This window comes from Cardiocondyla obscurior, linkage group LG14 (genome assembly GCF_019399895.1).
Source record: "Cardiocondyla obscurior isolate alpha-2009 linkage group LG14, Cobs3.1, whole genome shotgun sequence".
Classification (NCBI taxonomy): Eukaryota; Metazoa; Arthropoda; class Insecta; order Hymenoptera; family Formicidae; genus Cardiocondyla; species Cardiocondyla obscurior.
In genome coordinates this window covers 3,699,070-3,722,770 of record NC_091877.1, presented here as the reverse complement: position 1 = coordinate 3,722,770, position 23,701 = coordinate 3,699,070, and the positions used below count along the sequence as shown (strand labels likewise).

The following is a 23,701-nucleotide window of genomic DNA, read 5'->3' as shown; positions in this document are numbered from 1 at the left end:
GACTTTTTACTGTGCTTCTACACATTGTGAAAAATGTTCTGCTGCGTCCACGAGGGTCCTGTTAGATTTTCTATCAAATTTGAACTATCTTCTTGCTGCCCAAAAAGTGCCAAATTTGTACATCAACGGGAATTTTTCTTATGAATTGATTGTAAGTTTCCTCTCTATGTTACATTCAATGAATTAAGATGTAAGAAACGTCAAGTCACGTTCTCTTTCCACAGGCAGCATTTTACGGTTAAATTGATAGGAAAAGCCGTTAAAGTCGTCGGTGGTAATTCAACAGAGCACTTGGTTAAACAATTTGCATTTTAAGTAATAACAATGGATTTGTCGGCCACTCAGAAGATTTGGTATGAACCAGAAGATGAAGAACTAGTGCAGGTGAATTATAATTAAATATTATTAATTGTGTTTGGTGAAATGGAAAATTGGGGATAAAAAAAGTTATATAAATCGAATTTTATTATAATAATGCTAATATTACGCAATAAGTTGTAATATGCTTTTTAATGTTACATTGAACTATTTTTCAATATTGTATATTTAACAATTAAGGGTTAACAACATGTTTTATTTATATTTTATTAAATATAATTTAGGTTGGATCGTTAAGAATAGGTTCTGAGGAATATCCAATTAAAACAGGAATTACAAAAATTGGCAGACATAGTATCTGTGACATTGTAATTAAACATGTGGTAAGTTTTGTCATATTTTTTGTTAATTAATTAGAGTTTTTTATTGATTTTAATTATAATAGATAGATTTTACATGCACTTTTGTAGAAATATATAATTTTTTAAATGATAAGAGAATATAATTAAACATTTAATGTTGGAATAGTGTATGTAATTTTCTTTTTATTTTAGTCAATATCAAAACCACATGCAGAAATTGAAGCTAGAAATGGACCAACATGGATCCGTGATTTGAATTCATTGAACAAAACCAAACTTACTAATGTAATATACTATCTGGTGCTATCTGGAGTACTGGGTAAGTCGAGGATTTTTCTCTTGCACCAGGAATGGTCAGAGGGACTTCTGCGGCTTCCCCGGGTCTCCGGACGGTTTCCTTGGTTAGTTTCCGTCGCGAACCTTTCGTCTCCAAAGCGCCAAACCTGTAAATAAAGCAGAAGTATTTTTAAATTAAAACTAAAAATCTCATAAGTGATACTTTGAGGTTAAAGTTATATTTTGACTATTTTCTCACTTTTTAATTAACTGAGGCTCTCGGGCAATCTAAAATCGGTCCCTCACGATAGAGGAGGGTATTCTAATTAAATTTTAACGCATGGATAATAAAAATAATTTTTTGATGTTGAAAGATGGTTCAGTTATTAACGTATACAGTTTTGGTACATATAATTCTACATCGTATATTATAGGAAGAAAATTAATACCTGAAGAAAATATATATGATAAACCAATTCCGTCAAATTCTTTAAATATTACAGTTATGAAAGATACATCGAATTTCTTTGACGAATGGCTTTGTAATGATATAGCAAGTAAGATATTAAAAGTTCCGTACAAAAATTATATTGTTGTGTTTCCGATTTTACATACATGTGAATAATCAAAGATATCTACGATATTGAAATTTTATAGTAAATTATTAGCAACATAGCTATAAATTAAGACAAGTCAGTTTTTTTATTTATTACTAGGGTATACGTCTTAAAGTCGCATATTTTATTATAAAAAATTTATAAATAAAGTTTATATTATAAAAAAAATTAAAAGTAAAGATTATGTTAATTACAAAGAAGAGAATTAAAAATTGACATCTATACATATATTTATATTTTTTTTTATTTGTCACATTATTTATAAAGAATCGTAGCATTTAAAAGACTCTTAATTTTGTACAGCCATTTTTCTTCACAAAATGTCAGTCATTAATACACCTACAAAAACAAGAAATGAAACAATGTCACAATACTTAAATATGCAAAAAAGTATTCTATTATTGGATACACAAGATATAAGGCCTATTCATTTTAATTCCGATGAATTTTTGAACAAAAATACCGACAATCTGCTAAAAAGTCCATCAGTAATCTGTCCACCATATCTACAGAAAAGACGGAAACAATCTCGACTTGAGTTTTATCCAATCAAAAAAAAAGGTGTGTAAAGAATGGTACGCTGTCTTTAAGTGCAGACTAACAGCTAATATATCACGTAACATAAATAATAAGATTTTATTTAAAATGTTTCCACAGCAAATGTAGCTGTTACTGAAATATAACACTAGTGAACAACGGTAGTGAAATTTCTGAAGATGTGATAGAAGTCAGTCCTACGGGAAAAATTTTTATATCAAAAATCAAACAGTATTCAGAACTAAAGAAAAAAATTTCTGTAAAACGTATCAATTTTGATATATGTCCTTCTACAAATAATTTCTACTTGAATGACACAGAAAACATTTCTGAAAAAAAAAAATATATATATATATATACAGGGTGTCCCAGACCAATGTCACTTTTTTTTAATAGTAGGTAGAACTCGTCGAAATAAGACGAAAAGTCTTATATTATTTTTCCAAATTCGCAACCGTTAACGAGATATCAATTAAAATGTAAACGTGTGCGAGCGACAAGGAAGCGCAGACTGAGCGAGCGCGCGATAGACGGCGGCGAGTATCGCTTAAAGAGAATAGGCGGAACTAGCGCGTAGCGAGCGAGACAAAGAGACAACGCGCGTTGTCGCTTTATTTTGCTTGCATGTCGTCGCATTGTCTCGCTCACGCGTTGCTTCCTTGTCTCGCTCGCTATACACATACTTGCTATATACATATGTATACATATGTGTACATACATACATATGTATACATGTGTATATACATATGTATATACATGTATATACATATTGTCCAAGAGATAACATAATAGTTTCTGAAACACCTGCTCCACCCATGTAGTAAATTGCATGTGGAATCATTCCAGAAACACCAATTTTATCTTTCGTAAGTCTTTATTATAAAATTAATATATTTACGATATTTACATTGTTTGCACCAAAATTAGAGATTTGTTAATTTTCGTAGACCAATTCATCTGGTGATGACAGTGATGGATCCATATTTTAAGCAACTGTAAAAAAAAGTATAAATTAGCATGCTAATTAGTAACCTAAATAATGTTGTATCACCAGAAGTTGAAGATTGCCCTTCGCTATTAAATCAGAGCAGCCACTTGCTGCATTACTAAGTACACTAGTTGCAACAGCAGTTCTTGTAATACTAGATTTCCGATTACAACATTTAGTACTATGACATGCTAAAAAATAAAAATTGGATATTTATATATTATATAAGTAATTGTCAGAGAGTCTTACTTTTTATTACTACAAATGTTTCTTTTATATTACTGCAGACTATTGTAGAGAATTTATTGTGAAAAACAGAGTTCAAACTCGGGTCTCTTTAGAATCATTAAGGTGATAAAATATTTATGATATTGGTCTAATCGACATTAAACGACAAATTGATATTTGATAAGAGTTCTGCGATTACTTGCCTTCCTTTTTGCTGCTTATTTATTTATTTATTTTCAGAAATTAGAAGTAAATGGCAAATGTATGCGTTACTTGCACTGGTTGTACATAATTTATAAAGAAATGTTCAATGATTATAAACAAAAAAAGAATAATAAAAAAAAGCTAAAAATAAAAATTGAAAAAAAAATTTTATTCAAAACTAACAACTAAAAATACTTACATATATTAAAATAACGTTTTATAACGAAATAAAGGGTAAATTTCAAGCGGAGATAAAGCGGCACACTCTTATTTCGTATAATTTTCTTTAAATTTATATTAAAAAACAATAAAAATTAATTTCGCGACGCTAGTATCGGCGTGCAGGCGAATTTCGGGCGGATATAAAGCGGTACATTTTTATTCCATTTATTTTTCTTTGCTTCTCAATCTTAATTTAAATAATATTATAAATAATAACAAGTTTCCTCTCATTTTTTTTCTCCCTTACGGGACTTAAAGTTAATTTTATTAAGTGTAGGAGAGTGTCTACAGTACATTTCAATATGTTTTTTAACACTAAAAAAATTTATATTTCAGTTATTTTGTGGGTGAATTGCTTGGAGTGCCGCAGAATTTTTACTGTGCTTCAGAACTCTGTGAAAAATGTTCTGCGGCATTCGCGAGGGTCCCGTTGAAATTTTTAATATAATTTGAATTTTCTTCTTGTTCTCCAAAAAGTGCCAACCTTGTACATCAACGGGAACTATTTTTAATAAGAGTTTTAAAAGTGACAGGTATGTGTTATAGGTTAAAAGTAGAGTTACTTTTAAATAAATTATTTTCAGACTTTCAAGTTAAATTTCTGACTTAAATTCGGTTTTATTTAATGTAGTAGAGTGTTCTAATTACAATTTAATATTTCTTTTAACTGTAAATAAATTTATATTTCAGATTTTTGGTGATTGGAGTTCTGCGAGGGTCACAGAAGTTTCACTGCACATCTACAGCTTGTGAAAATAGTTCTGCGTTTTCCTCGAGTGTTCCGTTGGATTTTTTATCAAATTTAAACCTCCCTCTTGCTGCTCAAAAAGTTCCAAGGCTCTACATGGACGAGAACTATTTTTTATAAGTATTTTAAAAGTGACAGGTATGTGTTTTAGGTTAATTGTAAAGTTACATCTAAATAAATTTTTTTCAGGCTTCTAAGTTAAATTTCAAACTAAAATTCGGTTTATTTAAGTGTACTAGAGTGTTTTTAATACAATTAAATTATTCTCTTAACTGTAAATAATTTTATATTCCAGATTTTTGGTGATTGGAGATCTGCGAGGGTCACAGAAGTTTCACTGCAATTGTACAGCTTGTGAAATGAGTTCTGCTTATTCCTGGAGTGTCCAGTTGGATTTTTTATCAAATATAAACCTTCCTCTTGCTGCCCAAAAAGTGCCAAGCCTGTACATTATCGAAAACTATTTTTTATAAGACTTATAAAAAGTGACAGGTATGTGTTGTAGGTTAAAAATTGAAATATTGTTAAAAGAATTATTTTCAGGTTTTCAAGTTAAATTTCTGACTTAAATTCGGTTCTGTTAAGTGTAGTAGAGTGTTTTCATTACAATTTAATATTATTTCTAACTGTAAATAAATTTATATTTTAGTTAGCTGGTGATTTTGAGTGCTGCGAGGGTCGCAGAAGTTTCACTGTGCTTCTACAGCTTGACAAAAAAGTTCTGCTGATTTCTGGACGGTCCCGTTGGATTTTATATATAATTTGAAGCCTCTTCTTGCTCCAAAAAAAGTGCCAAGTCTGTACATCATCGGGAAATAATTTTTATAAGACTTATAAAAAGTGACAGGTATGTGTTGTAGGTTAAAAATTTAAATATTTTTAAATAAATTATTTTCAGGTTTTTATGATAAATTTCTGATTTAAATTTGGTTTATTTATATGTAGTAGAGTGCTCACATTACATTTTAATAAGTTTTTTAACTCTAAAATATATATTTCAGTTATCTTGTGATTGGAGTATCTGGAATGCCGCAGAATTTTTACTGTGATCTATACTTGGTGAGGGGGATTTCTGCTGCTTTCTCAAAAGTCTTGTTGGCATTCCATTACAGTTTCTTTATTCTACTTTTGTCCCACAAAGTTTGAAGCTTGTAAGTCTACGGAAAATATTAATAATTTAACTTGTAAGAAGTGACATGTATGTTTTATAAATTAAAATAAAAATCTCTTAAAGTTAATGATTTTGAATGGTCTAAGTTAATTTTTAGACTCTAATTCGATTTTATTAAAGGTAGTAGAGTGCCCACGTTTTATTTAAATAATTATTTTAATTTTAAAATACATCGATAGAGGTTAGAAAGATCGATGTATTTCGGCGACGGTAGCGCCGGGAGCATTTGGTAGACGGGCAATTTTGGAACTACCAAAATTTATAATGATATATATATGTCACCATCGATTTTGGTAGTTTCGAAAATATCCGCTTACCAAATGTTGCCGGCGCTGCCATCGCCGCAAATACATCGAAAGAGGTTAAAAAGATCGATTGGATGGGTAGAATCTTTAAAGGCTTATCACGGTTAAATCAAGGTACGTTTTGTAATGTTTGATACACGCAACACGACTCTGACGGGACTGTCGTATTGCTTATCACAAACTGTTTCCTGCCGGGAACAAAATAATGTCATGCAATGTCATCTGTAAAACGACGAATCTGATCGTGGCTCACGTCATTCACAAAACCCATTTGCAGTTTAGCTTAAATGCAATTTATTAATTTTAATTTCTAAATTGTTTATTCAACTAGCTGAAAATGGCCGCTGCTCCTTTAATACTGGTGGAAGAAGATCTTGAACGAGGTGGCAAAGAACAATCTGATCACGAAATACAGGATGACTTTGCCTATAGAAACAATGTACACAATGCAGATATCAAGATACGAATGGGTAATTGTTGGAACATTGTAAAAACTCTAAATCACATTGACATATGTTTATTAATAAAGTAGTCGTAAAGCTGTATGCTTGTTGCAAGATTATTTTAATGTTTGCGTTTTAATTATGCATTAATATTGGATTTGTTTTAGGGTTCTTACGGAAAGTTTATGGTCTGTTGAGCGTTCAGATCCTTTTAACAGTTGCAATAGCGTCGGTGTTTGTCGTCAGCTCAGGTGTAAAGTTATACGTACAAAATAAGTAAGGCGTTTTCCAAGTGTATATAATTCATGTTATATTGTAGAAGTTTTAATCTATTAATTTGTTATTTAGTGCATGGACGATGGGTTTAGCGTTCTTCCTAACGATGGGGATTTTAGTAGCCTTGATGATAAAAAGGAGAGATCATCCCGCCAACTTGATCCTTCTAGGATCATTTGTAAGTATGGGAAATAAATGATTAGTGTTAACTCTGTTGTATACAATACCTGCCAACATTTGTGTTGAAAATTGCAGACGGTGGTACAGGCGTACACTGTTGGAGTTGTAGTATCCATGTACGATACTACAGTTGTCCTGGAAGCTCTATTCATAACGTTAACGATTTTGCTTGGCTTAACAGCTTACACTTTCCAAACGAAACGAGACTTTTCATTTTTGGGATTCGGGTGAGTGTTCCTTTCATGTCTTGATTTTTTTATCAAGATATTTGTAATTATTTATCCCTTTTTTTTTTTTCTTTACAGATTAATCATTGGACTTTGGTGTCTACTGCTTGGAGGTTTCATGCAGATTTTTATTCAGAGCACCACAATGGAATTGGTTATAAGCATTGGAGGTGCACTGTTGTTCTGCATGTTCATTGTATTTGATACACAACTTATAATGCATACTCTCTCGCCAGAGGAGTATATTTTAGCGACGATCAATATCTATCTGGATATAATTAATTTGTTTTTACATATATTGCGAGTGCTCGCTATTTCAAAGCAGTAAATAGTATTACTATATTTATCAAAATGTTAAAATTGCAAAAAGCAGTCTACTCTTTAAATCTTTTATCGCGTATATGAATTCCAATTCTTCGCAATATTTTATATCGAATTCTTTTAGCCCCTAAAATATATTTTAAGAGGCTGTTTTTAATATTGAATAAGAAATTACCTATAAATGAGAGAGATAAATGTAAAAGTTTTGTTTAATATTTTATTATTATTGTGACAAACGAAAATGTATTGAAATTATGATGTTTCCATGGCGGCCGTTACATCCTCTGTATATTTGCCTTTGTCTTTACCCAATGCAGCCAACCTGCCTTTACTCCGTCTGTCGACAATCTTTTTGCGATCTTTGTCCATTTTTAATTTAACAATAACCGTCTGAAAATATAATATGGCGAGGTAAATTGAATACCAAAATATATGTTAATAAAATTAGAAACATGTATGTTTAAGATCAGAGCCAATTTTCTGCAACAATTAGACCAAGCAGAACTTGTCAACAAATATGCAGGAAAACCCTACACAAAGTTTTCAAGTAAAGCTATTTATCTAATTCTATGTGAATGGATTTGGGTTAATTCATCATGAACATAAAAGTAACGAAAGATTTAAATATATGTTGTTCAATATAGCATGTCTACATGAACTTTACCTTGGAAGGATCAATGCCGACGTAAACATTGGCACTGTTTGCTTTTTCCCGTTGAATTCGTTCAATGTATATCACGAACTTTTTCCTGTACACTTGGACAACTTTTCCTACTTGTTGACCCTTGTAATGACCACGTACCACCTTTAAAAAGCCGATGTTTAAATTTAACTCCAGGTTAAAGATTTTGATTGTACAATCATAGAAGAGAACTGAAATGAATCAATTTACCTGTACTTCATCATCTTTGCGAATTGGCATCGATCGTACATTGTATTTTGCTCGCAGTTCCTTAGACAACGGTGCAGACATGAGCCGCCGTCTGATGTGAGACGGCGCTGTGAAGTGCCTCTTTCTATTCTTCCTACGCGAGGAAGATACCAGACGATTATACTTCATCTTTGACGACTCTGAAATAAAAATTTATCACAAATAGAAAAATAATCGCAATAATATATTGAGTTTTATCATGATGTCAACTTTATAGTCCAAGTGTGTATACGAGGCACAAAATTTATTTATTTATTTTTTTTTTTTTTTTTTTTTTTTTAATGTGCTTCCGTCAAACTAATGATATATGACACAAGAACCTCTTCTTGGCACACTAATTTTTTTTCTTTCTTGGTTTAATGTGCATCCATCAGCTCACTAGTTGGATAGATATGGCACAATGAGGCACAAAAATGAGTGAATGAGGTTATCCGATGACACAACGTGCCGAAGTTCGTCCGATTTTTCGTGCGCACGGCAAATTAGGATGCCACGTATAAATAGTAATGTTATAGATTCCCGTTTGTGCAAAATAACCCTTATTTAATTCCGTCTTGATTGGATTCAAAGCGATTAGTATTCATACAACTCACCGACAACAGTAGAGCACAGCGGCTTCGACCGGAAGAGTAATACTAAGCGACTTTCAGTTCCAGCGCATATGTACAATGCGCAGACTGCGCAGCACACGGCGCAATTTTTGATTTACTGCATCATTGGATTACCTGCTAAATTTTCTTTAATTTGAATTTTTTCCTGTCGATTAATGCTATCCTGAAACTAAATAATTTAATTAAATTAATTTAATTTTGCCATTTTTGCCTTATTTTAGGTTATTTTATTTTGGAACTCTATATCTTTCAAGTTTGAAAAGTAGCTCATCAAAGAATTTAGTTTCCTTTGAATTTAATATTGTAAAATTAAATAAACGTGTATACTTAATAATTTTTGAAAAATAATACTAAAAAACGGAACAAGAATAATTCATGCTTAAAGCTTTTTCAACGATATTCAATGAAATCGCATGTTTTCGAAATTCATGTATTTTCAACAAATACTTACAAGTAAATTAACATGATGAATAATTTACATTTATATTCGTGTCACTGACGTTTAGGAGTGTCAAGTGGCTTGTAATATTGATAAAATCATTTAATGGTGCCGACGGCGATGTAGAAACCGATATAAATGTTCTACAGAATTAATCTTGTTGTGATATAAAAGAGATATGCACAGTACTTTAATTAAAGGAAAGAAATTTGCTCCTCAATGAATCATCGTAATATATTTATACTAGATTTTTTAATATTTAAACAATGTATCAGAATTCTATGTACACGAAACTCTCCGAATAATTATAATTATATATGCAGATATCTCGCTCGATTCAGCCCCCACATATTTTCGTTAACAAATTAATTGATAAATTATAATTGATGTATTAATCTTTTCTTTTCATTTCCCTTTTTTTTAAAAAGAAAAGATCGGAAAATCATGTTCGATAAATATAAGACCGTCCGCATATATATTATACATATATTAAACAACTAATCAACTTCGCAGGAAGATTAATTTACAATTAAAAAAAAAAAAAAAAGTTTTTTTTACAAGTACTAATTATCTACAGCTTGCATTAGCCACTCATGCTCGTTTTAAGTATGCATTGTATCATAAGAGAGATTCTCTAGGACGTCATCAGGCCACAGCCATGTAAATGTACGATGTATATAGGTATATTTGGTGTTCTCCTTTGATTTTTAGTACAACATAAAACTAGATTACTTTGTTTTTCATAATATAATCACATATAATTATCATGTACTATCCATAAGTAACAGCATCGTATTCGTTATCAGGGATACAAATATTTTCGAAGAAAGCTCCGTTTCTTAGTTTTCAAACATAATTAAAATATGCAATTCAAAGTGTCTAAAAAAAATTGTGCGGTTGTGAATTGAAATTAATAACGATGTATCGTGTAATCATAAAATTAGAGAAATAATCATCAACACTTACATGATTTCGAATAATTTGTGATTTTATATGTAACAATGTAATGTATCGCAGATAAAAAAAAAAAAAAAGTTGCGTCGCGGTTCAAGAGACAAAGTAATCAGAGTTCGAATCTGAATATTTAATAAAATATTTGTCTGAAATATCATCTGAAATAGAATACTCGTGTTGCTACTATAAACTTTGTTTTTTGTTATAAATAACGTAACTATAACCGAACATGGTGACTACAGCTTAACATTATTGTAATATAAACTTTTACCGCGTGCAATTCAGCAATTTTATGCATATATCTCGAAATTAAGATTGTTTAAAATAAATCTGGTGATCTGTATCATTTGCCACTACCGCCATCGTGTAATTACATATAACAACAAACGTTATTTCCCAAAGTAGCACTCGACCATAAACTGAATTAATAGATACATAATTCTGTAAAATATAGAAAAAAAAGAAAAGAAAAAAAAATATACATTCCGTGCTTGGGTGAATTATATATAATTATAAAGTCCTTACGTACTCTCTTTATAAACATACATACATACACAACAATTATCCTCTTTCGAAATTGATGATTCTAATTGCATCGACGCGTTAACAAAGTTAACTTTATATTTTTTATATATATATATATATATATATATATATATATATATATATATATAATGCGCACGAAAAGTTAGTTTTCTTTTTCATGATCTGAGGAATATCCATGCGTGTTTTTCACATTGCAGTAAAATTCCAAGATCAAACATGGGCGGATTAATTTCAGTTTACCAATCGTAGCATATAAATTACATAACAATCTGTAAAATATACTTTAGACAACATATTTCTAATCTGTGAATTAATTCCCGAATATAATAATTCGCAATATATCCTCCTCAGATTCGGAAGCTCTGTACTTAATCGCCAAAGATCGGCGCTCTTGATTTTTTATACTCAAATGATGTATCTATTACTCGAAAACGCCGCGACTCTGATCCCAAGTTATCAAAGAGTTCGAACGCGATGTGTAATCATTTCGAAATTACGTTATCGCTGTTGTTTTCGGTGGCTCAATTACTCATACATACAAACGACAGTCGTACCCCTCAAAATTATTTAATATTCAGTTCTGAAACGAATTATCGCGATATATACACGTACAAATAGTAGTGACGATTGGTATTAAAAAGATATACCACCGATCATCTCGTGCATTTTAGTTAAGGGCGTTTTGAATACGAAACGTTTTACGCGGATTATACAAGTTCTATCGCATTCTTGAACGTTCCCTTAGCCCTCGCTTACGGAAGACAACGAGCTACGCGTAGACTCGGTTGTATGATGCGTCAAGTCGGGAAGATCGGTCGGCAAGCATAATGGTATCGCACTAGGCCCATAAATCGCTTCCTGTTCCTCCAATTGTAACGCGAATTGTTCTTCGAGTTTCTGTAAAGCAAGAAAGACAGTTAGCGAGTCTATTTCTTTAGGCAATAAAATAGAAATAAGTAAAATGAGATAAATTATAATCTAGCGTTATTTAACAATGCGATAGCGTTTATAAATCTGAAAAAAAGGAAAATGCGTCAAGTGCCCTATATCTATAAAAACGTCAATAGATGCGTCTGAAACATGAATGAGATTTTACAATAATATTTTAGACTAACCTTGTGGCTATATCGTACATGGTTTTCCAACTTGTGGAATCTCTTTCTAGCTCTATTAGGATCTTTTCTTTATAGGATTTACATTTAAGTTAAGGATCGTAATATAAATATATACTGTATAGATGCTATTAAATAACCAGTAGTTACGGGACCATTTGAGGAAACCGCGCTTTATAAGTTATTCCGCTAACTCTAATACATAACATAGCCCATGATAATACCACACTTACCCTGTTATTTCGATATTTAACTAATTAAGCTCTCATAGTGAAGCAACATGATTTACGATAACATTGAAATAATACATGGACAAAACAAATACAGTGATAAAATTCCCTTAATTTTTTATATTTTTTTCCCCCCTTTTTTTTAACGTGCATACTTTTCGAAGAGTATACTCAAATTATATTGCTTCTTTTAGCCAAGTCATTTCAAAAAATCCTTTTCTTTAATCATATTTCAGTTTTTATGTTTCATTTTAATATTTCCGTATTAAAAAACGAAATGTTATACCAAGTAATTAATAGAGCTTCTCCACAGTCTCCTTCATAATTTTTTTTTTCTTTTTTTTCATCAATAGATAGAAAATTTTAATTGAGTGACAAAAAAAAAACAGGGGACAATAACATACATATATATGTTATATAAATCTTACACAAGAGAAATTAAATATTACTTAGACCTCAAGAAGCGTAAAGATGTTATCATACACATTTCCTAGATTTGAAATTATAACTCACAAAAAATAAATTAATTTAGCGTATATGATGTGATTTCTACCACATGTGTGTCCCATAAATTGTATACAAGAAAGAAAGAAAAAAAAAACATAGTTACTTCCATCCGTTACTTCCATCCAAGTAATTGTTAGAAAACTTCTTGGATAGTTACATAAAAAATATATAACGTAATTTACGTAATCAACATATCTATACATACATATGCAACAATAAACATATAAATATTAAAGTCAAAAATTTTTGTGTTAGTATTAAAGCACCAGTGAATAAAGCAGAGAAGATTAGTTATTTGAATCAGGAAAGCGCTACGTAAGCAAGGAAGTTTTACAAACGTTTGCAAGATAATGATAATGAAAAAGATTGCAGTATACTTTGACTGTATCTTCAAATTAAGACGGTATAATAAAAAAAAAAAAAAAAAAAAAAAAAATTCCTCTGCTATTACGAAAAAATACAGAGAAGGATTAGCAGATATACATTGCATGCGGGTGTAAAACTTCCCAAATAAATGCGATACGAATGAATAAGATGTTTAGGATGGTTTAGATAAGTTACGGTAGGTATAGGCACAGGTACTATCTACGGGATACCGGCGCTAGATCCGGCTTAGAATAACTTCGTGAGATCGTGCCGTTTGACACAAAGGTACCAGAGTCTGAACCACTCATCTTCAGTGATACCCTAGGTATTGTGAAAGACGGGGAAGTGGGAGTGGAATGTGGTAAGCGCGGTAAGCGTGGAGGGCTCTTCCAAGTGTCGGCAAACATGATTTTAGAATAGTCAAAAGGGGAAAAAGAGAGACCACTAAGACCAGAAGAAGGCAAATAGTCTTGGTAGAGTTTTTCCAATGCTTCCATTTCAGCCGCCAGATCAGCTTCTATCTTCTATAACAGGTACATCAAGACTTATTTCAGGTTTATGTTAAAGCTTCGTTCAATCGCGCGTTCTAAGTTAATTTTAACTGCGAATTCGTATTTTCCTTCTCGTTGCGTTCTCGCTACTTTTACTTTTTCATCTTGATTTACAATAACTTTGTTTCAGTAATGATTAGTCATGCAATTTAAGCTCCGCGCAAAGCGACGCAAGCTAAATGCAAAAAATGCAAAAGCAGACATCTCTAATGCAAAAATTGAAGAAAAGTTGCGTCAACGTTTTATATCCTCGGCTCGTTATGGACTCCTGCCTGCTCTACGTCGGTTTGCGCCGACCTTCGAATTGAGCTAAATTTTTTACACAGTTACAAAATGCATAAAATCAAAATGTAATTTTGAAGGTAAAGCACATTATTAAACCAATAGAAAATTAAAAGGCAAGTACGTACTATTAGGCTGCAAAGATTAAAGATTTTTGCATCCAAAAAAAAAAAAGACATCGATAGATAAGACGACGATAAGATAAACTCGAGATAACATTGTTCAAACTGGCAATTACCTGCTTTCGTGGCTTAAGTAGCGCCTTCCACTCACGAATTTCCCTCCCATAGGCCTCCTCCTGTTCCTTCAACTTGAGCGTCTCGTGCTCCATCAACATTTTCCGTTTCTCATTCTGCAATTGCTCCAATTCCTTGATCGTAGCATCGCTCTGAGCCCTCATCTCCTCGAGCTGTCTGGAATGCTTTAGTTCAAATCTTTGCTGTTCTGCCCTGTATCTTTTCTTTTCGTTCTCTTGAAACTTTTTTAGTTTCTCTCGCTCGGCGTCGGGATCTGGGGCAAGCACGGACGACATAGAGATTCTCATTGATTCTCGGAACATCATCTCGCGTGCCTTCATCTCGTTACGAATTCTCTTCGGCAAATTTCTACGTTCTACCGTTTGTCGCTTAATTAACTCCTCCTCTTTCCTTTGATTCATTCTTTTCATCTGCTCCAACTCTTTTTCGTGCCGTATAAGCATCTGATGTCTTTGCAGGAAAAAGATGTCTTTAAGTTGTTTTTTAAGCAATTGCTGCCGCTCATGTATTTGTCGTTCTTCTTGTTCCCAGATAGTGGCTTCTCTGGCGCGCATCAATTGCTGTTTTTGTTGCAAAAACTGTCGCTCCATCAACGCAATTTTCTCGCGATGGCTATCCGACAAACGTCTCAGCGACATTTCGTGGCTCTCGTTGAGCTTCTCTAAAAAGAGCTTCTCTCGTTCCTCGTGCTCCGTTTCAAGCTTTTCTTTTCGTATTTTAAACGCACTCTTCCGTTTATCCTTTGGCATCAAGTCGATTTCTTGCTTGAGCAATCTCAACTCTTGTTTTAGACCCTCTCGAAATTGTTTGAGTTCCCTTTCCTGCTCGCTTCGAATCTTCTTAGACGACAATCGTAGATCGACTTCTTGTTGCGCCTCTGCACGTTCGATTTGCTGTCTTTGTTGTCGAGCAAGCGCTTCTAAATCTGCCTCGGCACTTCTTTCCAAGATTTGTCGTTCTTGTTCAAATCGCTTCTCTTGCTGGTCTTTATTAAATTGAGCCTTCTGAGCCAGGTCCTGGTATTGTTTTTGCTCCATCTTCTGCAGCATCTTTAATTCTCGCAATTCTTGCTTTCTAAATATCTGATCATCGTACACCTTACCGTTCTCATCGTCACCATATATTACCCTCGAGGTCGTCGTCGTCATCATGACGCCATCTATCTCAAACTTTCTCGTACGCTTTCTCGTCTTCTTCTTCAGATTCATCATCTGTATGTCTTCTTTCGTCCTAGTCGGCCGAGATATCTCGCGATTGTAATCGGATTTTCGACGCAAGACGACCTCCTCGTCAACCTCCGGATGTTGAGGCTGATTCAAACGATTTTCTTTATTCGACTCCCTACTATCTTGACTGATCGTCGTCGAGATGGACTCGGCGTCAGAACGATCGATGCTCTTACTCGGAGTATGTGATCTTATAGAACTAGAATCGCTCTGGGATCTAGAGCCCTCGAAACTGTCGGGAGAAACTCGTTTCTCTTTACCGAATGTCTTCATGTTGACTTCTTTCGGTTTGACCGCCTTTACGATTCTATCGTCAGCGTGATGTGGAATTTCGTTCTTAATCAAGCCGTTTAATTTCTTTGCGTTTCTCTCGTAATTGTCTATATCCGGCGATTCGACAGCCGTACTGGCAACTATAACTTTCCCGCTCTCGTCCCCGCTGTCACTCCTCAAACTTAATCTTTCGTTCGAACTCAGATCGCTGCGGGGCGAACCTGTACGAATAACGTTGTGCTTCTTGGATATCGATGAATCCTTTACTCGTTCCTTATCTTCGCCGACAGTAACCACCGAAACGTGACTGGTATCTTGCAACTCGTCTACTATAGGGCTCACTATAACTACTTCCGACTCGTCTAATTTTTTGCCGATTCTCTTAGACACGTCAGTGAGGACGATAGGTTGTTCCTGCGGCGTATATTCCAAACTATCAAGACTAGGAAACGCATCGTCATCGATTGAATTATCGTTCACCTGAGTCTTGTTCATCTCGTTGGCGACGATAACGACTTCCGACGTTGGCGAGGTACGACGCGGAAGAGGCGTTGTCGTTGTCGTTGTCGTCGCTGAAGGAGCGTCCACTAATACGGGTGGATGCGTCGTAACAACAGTCACTTGGCTTACGTTACTCGCTAAACTGTTGGACATATCCGGGGAGTCGGCAGTAATATGAACGGTCGATGTATTTAGGCGTATTTCTTGCTCGGGCTGACCTTTTCCTGCAATGTGTAATTGTAACATGTAATATAAAATAAAACAATAAATAATGAGATAACGTTCAATCTAAATCTTACCAGTAATGACGACTATGTTATCTCCACTGCTTCTTCTCGAACCATTTCTGCTTCTTATCGGCGTCGATGTAATTACCGATACGTTAATTCCCAGATCTTGTTTCTCTGAGCCCTTGTCATCGCACACTGCGTTCTGCTTATTATAATCCGTCTTGTTGTCCGTTTTAACGCGTAATTCGTCTGAAAAGTTTTCCAAAGAATCGTTTCTAGACGATCCTGCGCTGCGACTTTTTTCAATCTTCGTTACGCCAAACTGCGTCTTGATATCTTCTGTGGAGCTAGCTTTAACGTTCTTCTCTGATAGAAGCGTTGATGCAACGGATATGTGCTTCAATGTTTCCATAGAACCGTCGCTTATTCTCTTTTTATCCATGGATAATCGTTTTTCCAAAACAGCATTCAATTTTTCCCCGACAGATTTCCGCTTTTCCTCCAAACTCTTATAATCCTCCTTATCTCGAGATTGATCGTAATTTGTTACATCATCAACAGACGACAGCTTATTTTTCATTCTAAAAAATATTTTTTATTTTATACTAAATAGAGTTTACTTTAGATTAGTTTCAATTTAGTTTCAAGTTTTTCCTATAAAATTAAATTCTAACAAGAAATAAATAGAAAAAAAAAAAAACTTACCTATTTTTATCTTCAAAGGATGCTTGTTCATATATTATCTTAGACAAGTCTTCAATCATTTCTGGCTTCACAGGTGCCGACTTACGTTTTTCGTTGATTCCTAATTGTTTCTTCGAAGCAGAACTCGATTTATTGTTTATTAATTTCTGCTGGCTCTCAAATCTTTTTATATTATCAAATAATTTACCATTACCCTCATTATCTACTTTTTTCATCTTCTCGGAACCATCTAATTCATTTTGCAACTGATTTTCAATCTCTAAATGCTTTTGCTCTTTAACATTTAACATCTGTTGATTCGCCGTCTTTTCATTTTGAGATAACTTATTAATATGCGGTTTATCTTCCGTAGACTTTTGTTTATCAGTCATATTTGCGACTCTCTCGACTTTAGGAATGTTTTCTTTTTCTTCGTCTTTTTTTTTCTTTTCCTCACTATCTTGACGCATTGGTGGTGGTGGAGGTGCCGGTCCTTTATCTCGGGATAATCTGCGCTCATTTGTTTCACTCGGTGGCTTAGGAGCCTGTACAATTATATACATGTTATAAGTATATATTTTCTACGTTATCAACAAACTGTTAATTAACAAGATTAACATTTAATTCAATTTAATACCTGCTTCTTTTCGGCAGAAGGTTGTACATTTTCTTTGGACTCAGCCTTACGTAATCTCTTATTCTTGTCCTCTTTCTCTCCATCACGATTAATCTCGCGCTTGTGACTCTCCTCTTTTTTCACAGATACAGGCAATACATTTTCTTTATCAGATACTAGAAAATAGAGAAAGTGTTATAGTATAATTTAACCTTACGTATACTTGATATGTAATTTGTAATACTTTTAACATCAGCATCATGTCGCGTAGTAGCGGAGTCATCTGTGATTTGATCCAACTCCAGGGGAAGCTGAGACGTGCGCTGCTCCTGAAATATTAAGGTATTAAATGCAATTATAGTATAGCAACATCGTAAGATAGTAACACATATAGCATATTTAAGTTGATATATTACGCAGCTTAAAATTAATTGACCCTGTTGGCGTATAGGATACAGCGACGCAAACTACTAACCTGACGCGTATTGGGATAATGAGACTGGCGAAGGCCAGGGGAACCGCATGCACAGCCAAAGTAACAAAATTATCACAACACATTTATTATGGCTAACATATTTTATATATAAAATATTCTTCTACCACTGATCCTGTCCTACATTTTAAGTTATTTATTCTTAGAAATAAATTTGTCACAATTTTTTAAATGCATGCACTATTGAAATATTTAATGACACAATCGCTTCATGCGTAATTACATATGTAGTCGTATTTTATTAAAAAAAAAAAAAAAAAAAAAAAAAAGATAATTTAATAAATATACAATGAGTTCTTGATAAATTTTTAATTTTCAAGAATGCTCGTCAAGTCAGGCATAATAGACAAATTATAATTGATATAAATCAACAACTTTCTAATAATTTATGTATAAATTTTATAAATGGACAAGGGTAAGACATATATGCTTCACACGGAAGCAGCTTACCAATTCGCTGATATTGTTCTCTGTGTTTTTTCGTTTTTTTGGCCTTCTATAATAATGGAAGCATGTAACAATATGTAATACATGTTAATTCTGCATTATCAGAAGCTCTGTGCACAACTATTTAAATTATGAAACAAATGTTTACCAAGCTATTAAAAATGTTAAAATATAACTTTTTGCACTAGAGCAAATTTTTTTAAACACAGATTAAAGTTTCAATATTATTAAGACGATTGCAATGAAAAACTAATGTAAGAAAAAACGATATGTTAGAAAATGTAAAAAAATAAAAGATTACGTTTAGTTTTATGAATTTATACTTGATCGTATTATTTTTATTGCGTGTGATCTGCATAATTAACATGTACATAAAGAATGTAAAATAAATAGAATAAAACGTAGAACCTACCTCTGCTTCCTCATCTACCAGCTCTTCTTCGACAACATCCGCCTTATATTCAAGTAACAAATCCCTGACAGGTTTTGAATCTAAATTTCGGCTTATAAACGGATGTCTTAACAAATCATCAGCTGTGGGTCGTGAGGTCGGGTCCTTTATAAGTGCTTTAGCAATAAAATCATTAAATTCCTTACTCCATTTCCCGGGCTGATCCAGTTTCGGCGGATCACCTTTCTGTATTTTAAGTAGTACTCGCATCGGCGACATTTCGTGGTTCGGTGGTTCCATTTGTGCAAACTCTATAAGAGTTATACCAAGAGACCAAATGTCCACCTAAACAACAGATTTCATGTACAAAATATAATTTCAGAGTCAATCAAAAGTACATTTGTATTAACGAGTACTTACTTTAAAATCATAAGGATTATCTCGAAATGTTTCACATAAAACAACCTCGGGTGCCATCCAGTAAGGAGTTCCAATAAATGTATCATGCTTTTGTAGAGTATGTTTGTTTTTTGCGGATACGCCAAAATCAGCTATAATTAAAAATAAAATTATATATATATATATATATATATATATATATATATATATATATATATATATAAAATATACATACAGGGTGTCCTAGATCTGTGAGCGGAAGCGAAAATGGTAGGTAGAACTAATCGAAACAAGACGAAGGACTTTTCGTCTTATTTCGATTAGTTTTACCTATCATTTTCGGTTCCGTCCACTGATCTGGGACACCCTGTATATCGTATTTTAATACAGCAACGAGATTAAGTCATTTTAAATATTTACCAATTTTAACACCTCCTGCCATAGTTAGCAAAACATTTCCCGCTTTCAAATCTCTATGTACTACTTTGGATTTATGTAGGAAGGCAAGACCTTTCGTCATATGCTGGCAGATATATGCAATCTGCATTTCTGTTAATGCCTTTTCTAGTTCGACCATTATAGAATCCACAGCACCACCGTCGCAATATTCAATTAACATCTAGAAAAACATTCCCATCTTTCTTTAGTTTTTTTTTTCTTTAAAATAATTAATTACGCCATAAAAACAAATTTACGTTGAAAAAAAAAAGTCTTTTATCACAAATGTAAAATAAGTATCAAGCATACCCATAGTTTCCCATCAATAAAATATGCTTCGTGTAATTCAACGATATTAGGATGTTTGCATTCCGACAAAATATCTATTTCGATCATAAAATCGCTAAGATCGTCCTCTCCCTCCAATGCACACATTTTTGCAGCAGCAAGCTGATTGGTCTGCTTATGCTGTGCCTAAAGTAATAATAATCGTTTTAAAAAATATACTAATAAAACAAGCGAGCTTGATAAATTAAAATTTAATAAAATAGAAGAAATATATTACCTTGTAAACTTTACCAAACGCTCCGTCTCCCAGTTCACCAATCATTTCCCAAAACTCCTCCGGATTGCAATCCATCTTAATGTTGTTGTACAATTTCTTCTTCTTCGCATCATTGCCACCAAAGTGGAAGGCCTTCTTCAGATTTGATAAGAACGACATTTTGGTAGCTGTATCTCGGGATATTTGCATTCAAACTGGATTATTATTGCAAATTGAACACACGGAGAATTCTTAACAATACACCCTTTTCGTTGTGCAAAATGTAACTATTAACAATCGCGCATTAAATTTGTAGTAAAATATAACTTTAATGGGGCTCAAAAGAGCTTTATAACCATTTATCAGCACTGTAATATGTGATACGTTTAAAATAATGTCACTTTACGTAGTCCACATTATTTTTACGTCTACTATATCAAGATAAGTTTTTCAAGCACTCGGGAGTTTTTTTTTTTTTTCCCTTAGATCCCTGCTGGATACCAAAGGACCGTGCCACACCACTCCCGCATCTTAATAAATTTTAAATCACACTTTGTTAATTAAATATCGTTGTGCTCAAGCTATTGCAGGCACCGATAAAAGGAGCACGATCCATCGCTGGCAATTTCCAATAATTAGAATTAGCACGGAAATTACCAATTCAAATCTGAAAGAAAAAAGAAAAGAAACAGTTTATTGTTTAATAATTTTTTTATTTGTAACTTATCTTGCTAACGTGGGGTGACGTTCGGATTTGTTAAAAGTGCCGAAATGCCGAAGCCAAGGAGAGAACATCTTTTCTTTTCAGCTTTGATATAATGTACATAATAATAATAATAATAATAATAGAGATTTGTTTCCAACGCATTTAAACGATAGTGAATAATGAGGAAACTTCATTACAGAGAAAACTAGGGCGAAGTCAGCGGAACGTTCCATTAAACAAGATACCCATCTTTAAGTTGGCTCGAAACCAGAAATCAAGTACCGTACATGTCAAGTCCTGAATGTGTGGCGTATATGCGCTCAAGTCTTAAAAAAGAAATCTAACGAGAGGCACGTATTACGCGGATGTACAAATAAATTACGGAGGTGAGATAAGAGTATTATAGAGAAGTAAGAGATATCATTGATAAGGTTGAAATAGGAAAAAAATCGCTATCTACGATCAACGGGTATTATATCAAGGGACGCGGCGCATTTAGTACTCTAACAATTAACAACGAGCTATTGTTCCAAGATCCTCGGACATATCGGGAGCCGCCGCTTTCGTTTGGCGATACGACGGCGTGGATGGTTTTTTTTTTCTACTCTTTTGGCCCTTTAAAAAAAGAGAGGGACGGACGCCAACACAGTTGATGCGTTCTTTCACGGTCCTTTCAAGAGGGGAAGGAAGACGCAACGCGGGTGCAAAGTAACGATTGCAAAGCGATATTGTCCTACTCGCGGAAGCGTCTCGCGTGGGCAGCGGGACTTGCAAAACGTCCGGTGGGCTCGCGGAGACGGCAAATTCGATTAGGCGTTAATCGGAATTACCGTTGGAATCGCGCTCCCCGCGACGTAATCCTTTTTAGCAGATCGCGAAACGATCCGTCACGCTTCCGCTGTCGCTTCCCGATCGATAGCTGTCCTCAACCGCGTGTATACACGGTCGCAAATTACTACGGAAACGTGACGGATGGCGAAGAATTTCGAGAGAGCCGAGACGGCTAGGAGGAAAAGAGAGAAAGGGGAAAAAGAGAATGGGAAAGGAAAAGAGAGAGGGAAAGAAACTAGAAAACTAGAGAGAGAGAGAGAACACGAATCGTGGACAGGTGTTGACGCTCGGTCACGCGACTTGACACAATTTTGACAAATAACCTTAAATCCGTTGCTGACGATATGCTCGCCCTGGCAAGGGTCGATTTTTCAGGAGTCCAGCTCGAGAATCCGCTTGGGGTTCACGCGGCCATCCGCGAAAGCGATTAGGCGTTCCTTGGCGCGAACACGCCCCGACACGGGAAATCAGGCTACGCGCGGCCGTTGACGCTAGACCAACGTCGACGACGACCGTCCAGAGGAGGACGGGTCGAGAGGTCGCGTAGGACACGTTGCGCGTGCACGTCTCGTGGAGGCTAGACGGGACTGTTTCGTCGTCGTCCTCCTCCTCCTCCTCCTCTCTTTTTCCCTCTCTCTCTCTCTCTCTCTCTCTCTCTCTCTCTCTCTCCTTCGCCGCGTATCGCTTACCTACGACACTCTCCCCCTCGCCGTTGCGTCCGAGATACGAAAGCAGATGACTTCATTCCACACACAGAAAGTGCAGAAAGGTGCATCTGGAAAGAAGCACCTAATCCATTTTGCCTGATGCAAACGGAAGGAGAGAGAAATGTTGCGTCCAACTTGAAGCAAGAGGCACCTCGCCGTGACGTACGGCGACGGGACGGCGATGCGCGTGTCCGCGTGCAATTTTAAGAAGGACGAACGGCCGTCGTTTACGAGACCCCCAGATGTTCCTCGCGCTCCCCGTACACGCGCGTCGCTTACCTGAAAGCGGATGACAGGTCCGAGTCCTGGAATCCTAAACCCCAGGCCAGACACACGACGTTTCTCCTCCCCTCCTGGCGAAATCTGCCGGAATGTAGCCGCTATCTTGTCGACGCGGGGCGTCTCGTCTCGTCTCGTCTCGCGGGATCCGCTCATGGGAGGGAAAGAGAGAGCCAGACGAAGCTAGCGCGACGCGCTATTTACACAAGCGCGCGCGCGCGCGCGATTGCGTCCCGCACGGGAGCTTATCTCTCGCGGGGATCGACAATCTCGGCGACAGAGCTATGCGCGGACACGGCCATTTTCAACCTACTGTTCACCACTACGTTCACGCGGGGCTGCACGCATCCCCGCACACCCGCGCCAAGAGTGCGCGCGCGCCTTTCATGCGTATACACGAGAGATCCACGAGACGCGCTCCACCACGCCTGGAAGTGACGTATCGAGTGGACCGCCAGGGTCATCCGCAACGAGATAAAGGCTCCGCTCCTCGCAAACTCTTGCTTCCTCTCTTCTTACTCCATGGTAGAAAGTCCGTTATGTTAGCCGCAGAAGCGTTACGTTTGCCACCAATTTTCGCCGTCTTGGTTATTTATTTTCAATGGCTGTAGACTGTGCGCAAAAGCTCCAACTATTTTCTAGCCAATCAAGGCTCTCGTAAAGTTTGTCGTACGACGCATGTAATATTACTCTATGGCGCTGCAACCGTGGTGGCGCGGCGCCTCGC

The 23,701-nt window shown here is 35.1% G+C and overlaps 4 protein-coding genes and 2 long non-coding RNA genes across 10 annotated transcripts; 4 read left to right on the top strand and 2 right to left on the bottom strand.

The window, feature by feature from the left end:
• The first annotated feature begins 184 nt into the window (after positions 1-184).
• Positions 185-1,544, top strand: LOC139107923 (uncharacterized). The gene is made up of 3 exons (XM_070665840.1): positions 185-384; positions 603-701; positions 873-1,544. Exons 1-3 carry the CDS (start codon positions 325-327, stop codon positions 1,131-1,133), a joined length of 420 nt encoding a protein of 139 aa, XP_070521941.1. The 5' UTR covers positions 185-324; the 3' UTR covers positions 1,134-1,544.
• A 1,439-nt stretch (positions 1,545-2,983) lies between these two features.
• Positions 2,984-4,548, top strand: LOC139107925 (uncharacterized). The gene is made up of 2 exons (XR_011546583.1): positions 2,984-4,285; positions 4,443-4,548. It is a non-coding gene; the product is annotated as an uncharacterized lncRNA (long non-coding RNA).
• A 265-nt stretch (positions 4,549-4,813) lies between these two features.
• Positions 4,814-5,738, top strand: LOC139108122 (uncharacterized). The gene is made up of 3 exons (XR_011546612.1): positions 4,814-4,992; positions 5,150-5,347; positions 5,502-5,738. It is a non-coding gene; the product is annotated as an uncharacterized lncRNA (long non-coding RNA).
• A 225-nt stretch (positions 5,739-5,963) lies between these two features.
• Positions 5,964-7,701, top strand: LOC139108149 (protein lifeguard 4-like). Its single transcript, XM_070666229.1, has 6 exons — positions 5,964-6,090; positions 6,308-6,446; positions 6,587-6,695; positions 6,768-6,873; positions 6,951-7,102; positions 7,181-7,701. The coding sequence occupies exons 2-6, from the start codon at positions 6,314-6,316 to the stop codon at positions 7,428-7,430; spliced, it is 750 nt and encodes a 249-aa protein (XP_070522330.1). The 5' UTR covers positions 5,964-6,090; positions 6,308-6,313; the 3' UTR covers positions 7,431-7,701.
• Positions 7,627-8,483, bottom strand: Rpl26 (ribosomal protein L26). Its single transcript, XM_070666230.1, has 3 exons — positions 8,316-8,483; positions 8,088-8,228; positions 7,627-7,813 (listed from the first exon to the last, which is right to left on the bottom strand). Exons 1-3 carry the CDS (start codon positions 8,481-8,483, stop codon positions 7,676-7,678), a joined length of 447 nt encoding a protein of 148 aa, XP_070522331.1. The 3' UTR covers positions 7,627-7,675.
• A 1,129-nt stretch (positions 8,484-9,612) lies between these two features.
• Positions 9,613-23,123, bottom strand: Slik (Sterile20-like kinase). Of its 5 annotated transcripts, none has more exons than XR_011546621.1 (13): positions 22,975-23,123; positions 20,473-21,118; positions 20,217-20,381; positions 19,890-20,088; positions 19,491-19,621; positions 19,092-19,415; positions 17,984-18,068; positions 17,761-17,915; positions 17,145-17,668; positions 16,509-17,020; positions 14,191-16,433; positions 12,020-13,643; positions 11,661-11,801 (listed from the first exon to the last, which is right to left on the bottom strand). XR_011546621.1 is itself a non-coding variant. In XM_070666212.1 (12 exons), the coding sequence occupies exons 2-12, from the start codon at positions 20,659-20,661 to the stop codon at positions 11,646-11,648; spliced, it is 4,683 nt and encodes a 1,560-aa protein (XP_070522313.1). In that variant the 5' UTR covers positions 20,662-21,118; positions 22,975-23,123; the 3' UTR covers positions 9,613-11,645. The 5 variants fall into 5 exon arrangements, 1 of the variants encoding a protein (XP_070522313.1); XR_011546622.1 differs by lacking the exon at positions 22,975-23,123 and adding an exon at positions 22,678-22,825; XR_011546623.1 differs by lacking the exon at positions 22,975-23,123 and adding an exon at positions 22,312-22,619.
• Positions 23,124-23,701: the final 578 nt, after the last annotated feature.

Excerpts from the sequence above, each read along its gene's own strand:
- LOC139108149 (XM_070666229.1), top strand. The coding sequence starts at position 6,314 with ATGGCCGCTGCTCCTTTAATACTGGTGGAAGAAGATCTTGAACGAGGT. Across the intron at positions 6,447-6,586 it reads AGATATCAAGATACGAATGG|GGTTCTTACGGAAAGTTTAT; the intron begins GTAATTGTTGGA and ends GATTTGTTTTAG. Across the intron at positions 7,103-7,180 it reads TTTTCATTTTTGGGATTCGG|ATTAATCATTGGACTTTGGT; the intron begins GTGAGTGTTCCT and ends TTTTCTTTACAG.
- LOC139107923 (XM_070665840.1), top strand. The coding sequence starts at position 325 with ATGGATTTGTCGGCCACTCAGAAGATTTGGTATGAACCAGAAGATGAA. Across the intron at positions 385-602 it reads AAGATGAAGAACTAGTGCAG|GTTGGATCGTTAAGAATAGG; the intron begins GTGAATTATAAT and ends AATATAATTTAG. Across the intron at positions 702-872 it reads ACATTGTAATTAAACATGTG|TCAATATCAAAACCACATGC; the intron begins GTAAGTTTTGTC and ends TTTTTATTTTAG.
- Slik (XM_070666212.1), bottom strand. The coding sequence starts at position 20,661 with ATGCAAATATCCCGAGATACAGCTACCAAAATGTCGTTCTTATCAAAT. Across the intron at positions 17,916-17,983 it reads ACATGATGCTGATGTTAAAA|TATCTGATAAAGAAAATGTA; the intron begins GTATTACAAATT and ends TCTATTTTCTAG. Across the intron at positions 11,802-14,190 it reads TACTTAAGCCACGAAAGCAG|AAACTCGAAGAACAATTCGC; the intron begins GTAATTGCCAGT and ends CTTGCTTTACAG.
- Rpl26 (XM_070666230.1), bottom strand. The coding sequence starts at position 8,483 with ATGAAGTATAATCGTCTGGTATCTTCCTCGCGTAGGAAGAATAGAAAG. Across the intron at positions 8,229-8,315 it reads GCAAAGATGATGAAGTACAG|GTGGTACGTGGTCATTACAA; the intron begins GTAAATTGATTC and ends GGCTTTTTAAAG. Across the intron at positions 7,814-8,087 it reads TCGGCATTGATCCTTCCAAG|ACGGTTATTGTTAAATTAAA; the intron begins GTAAAGTTCATG and ends TTATATTTTCAG.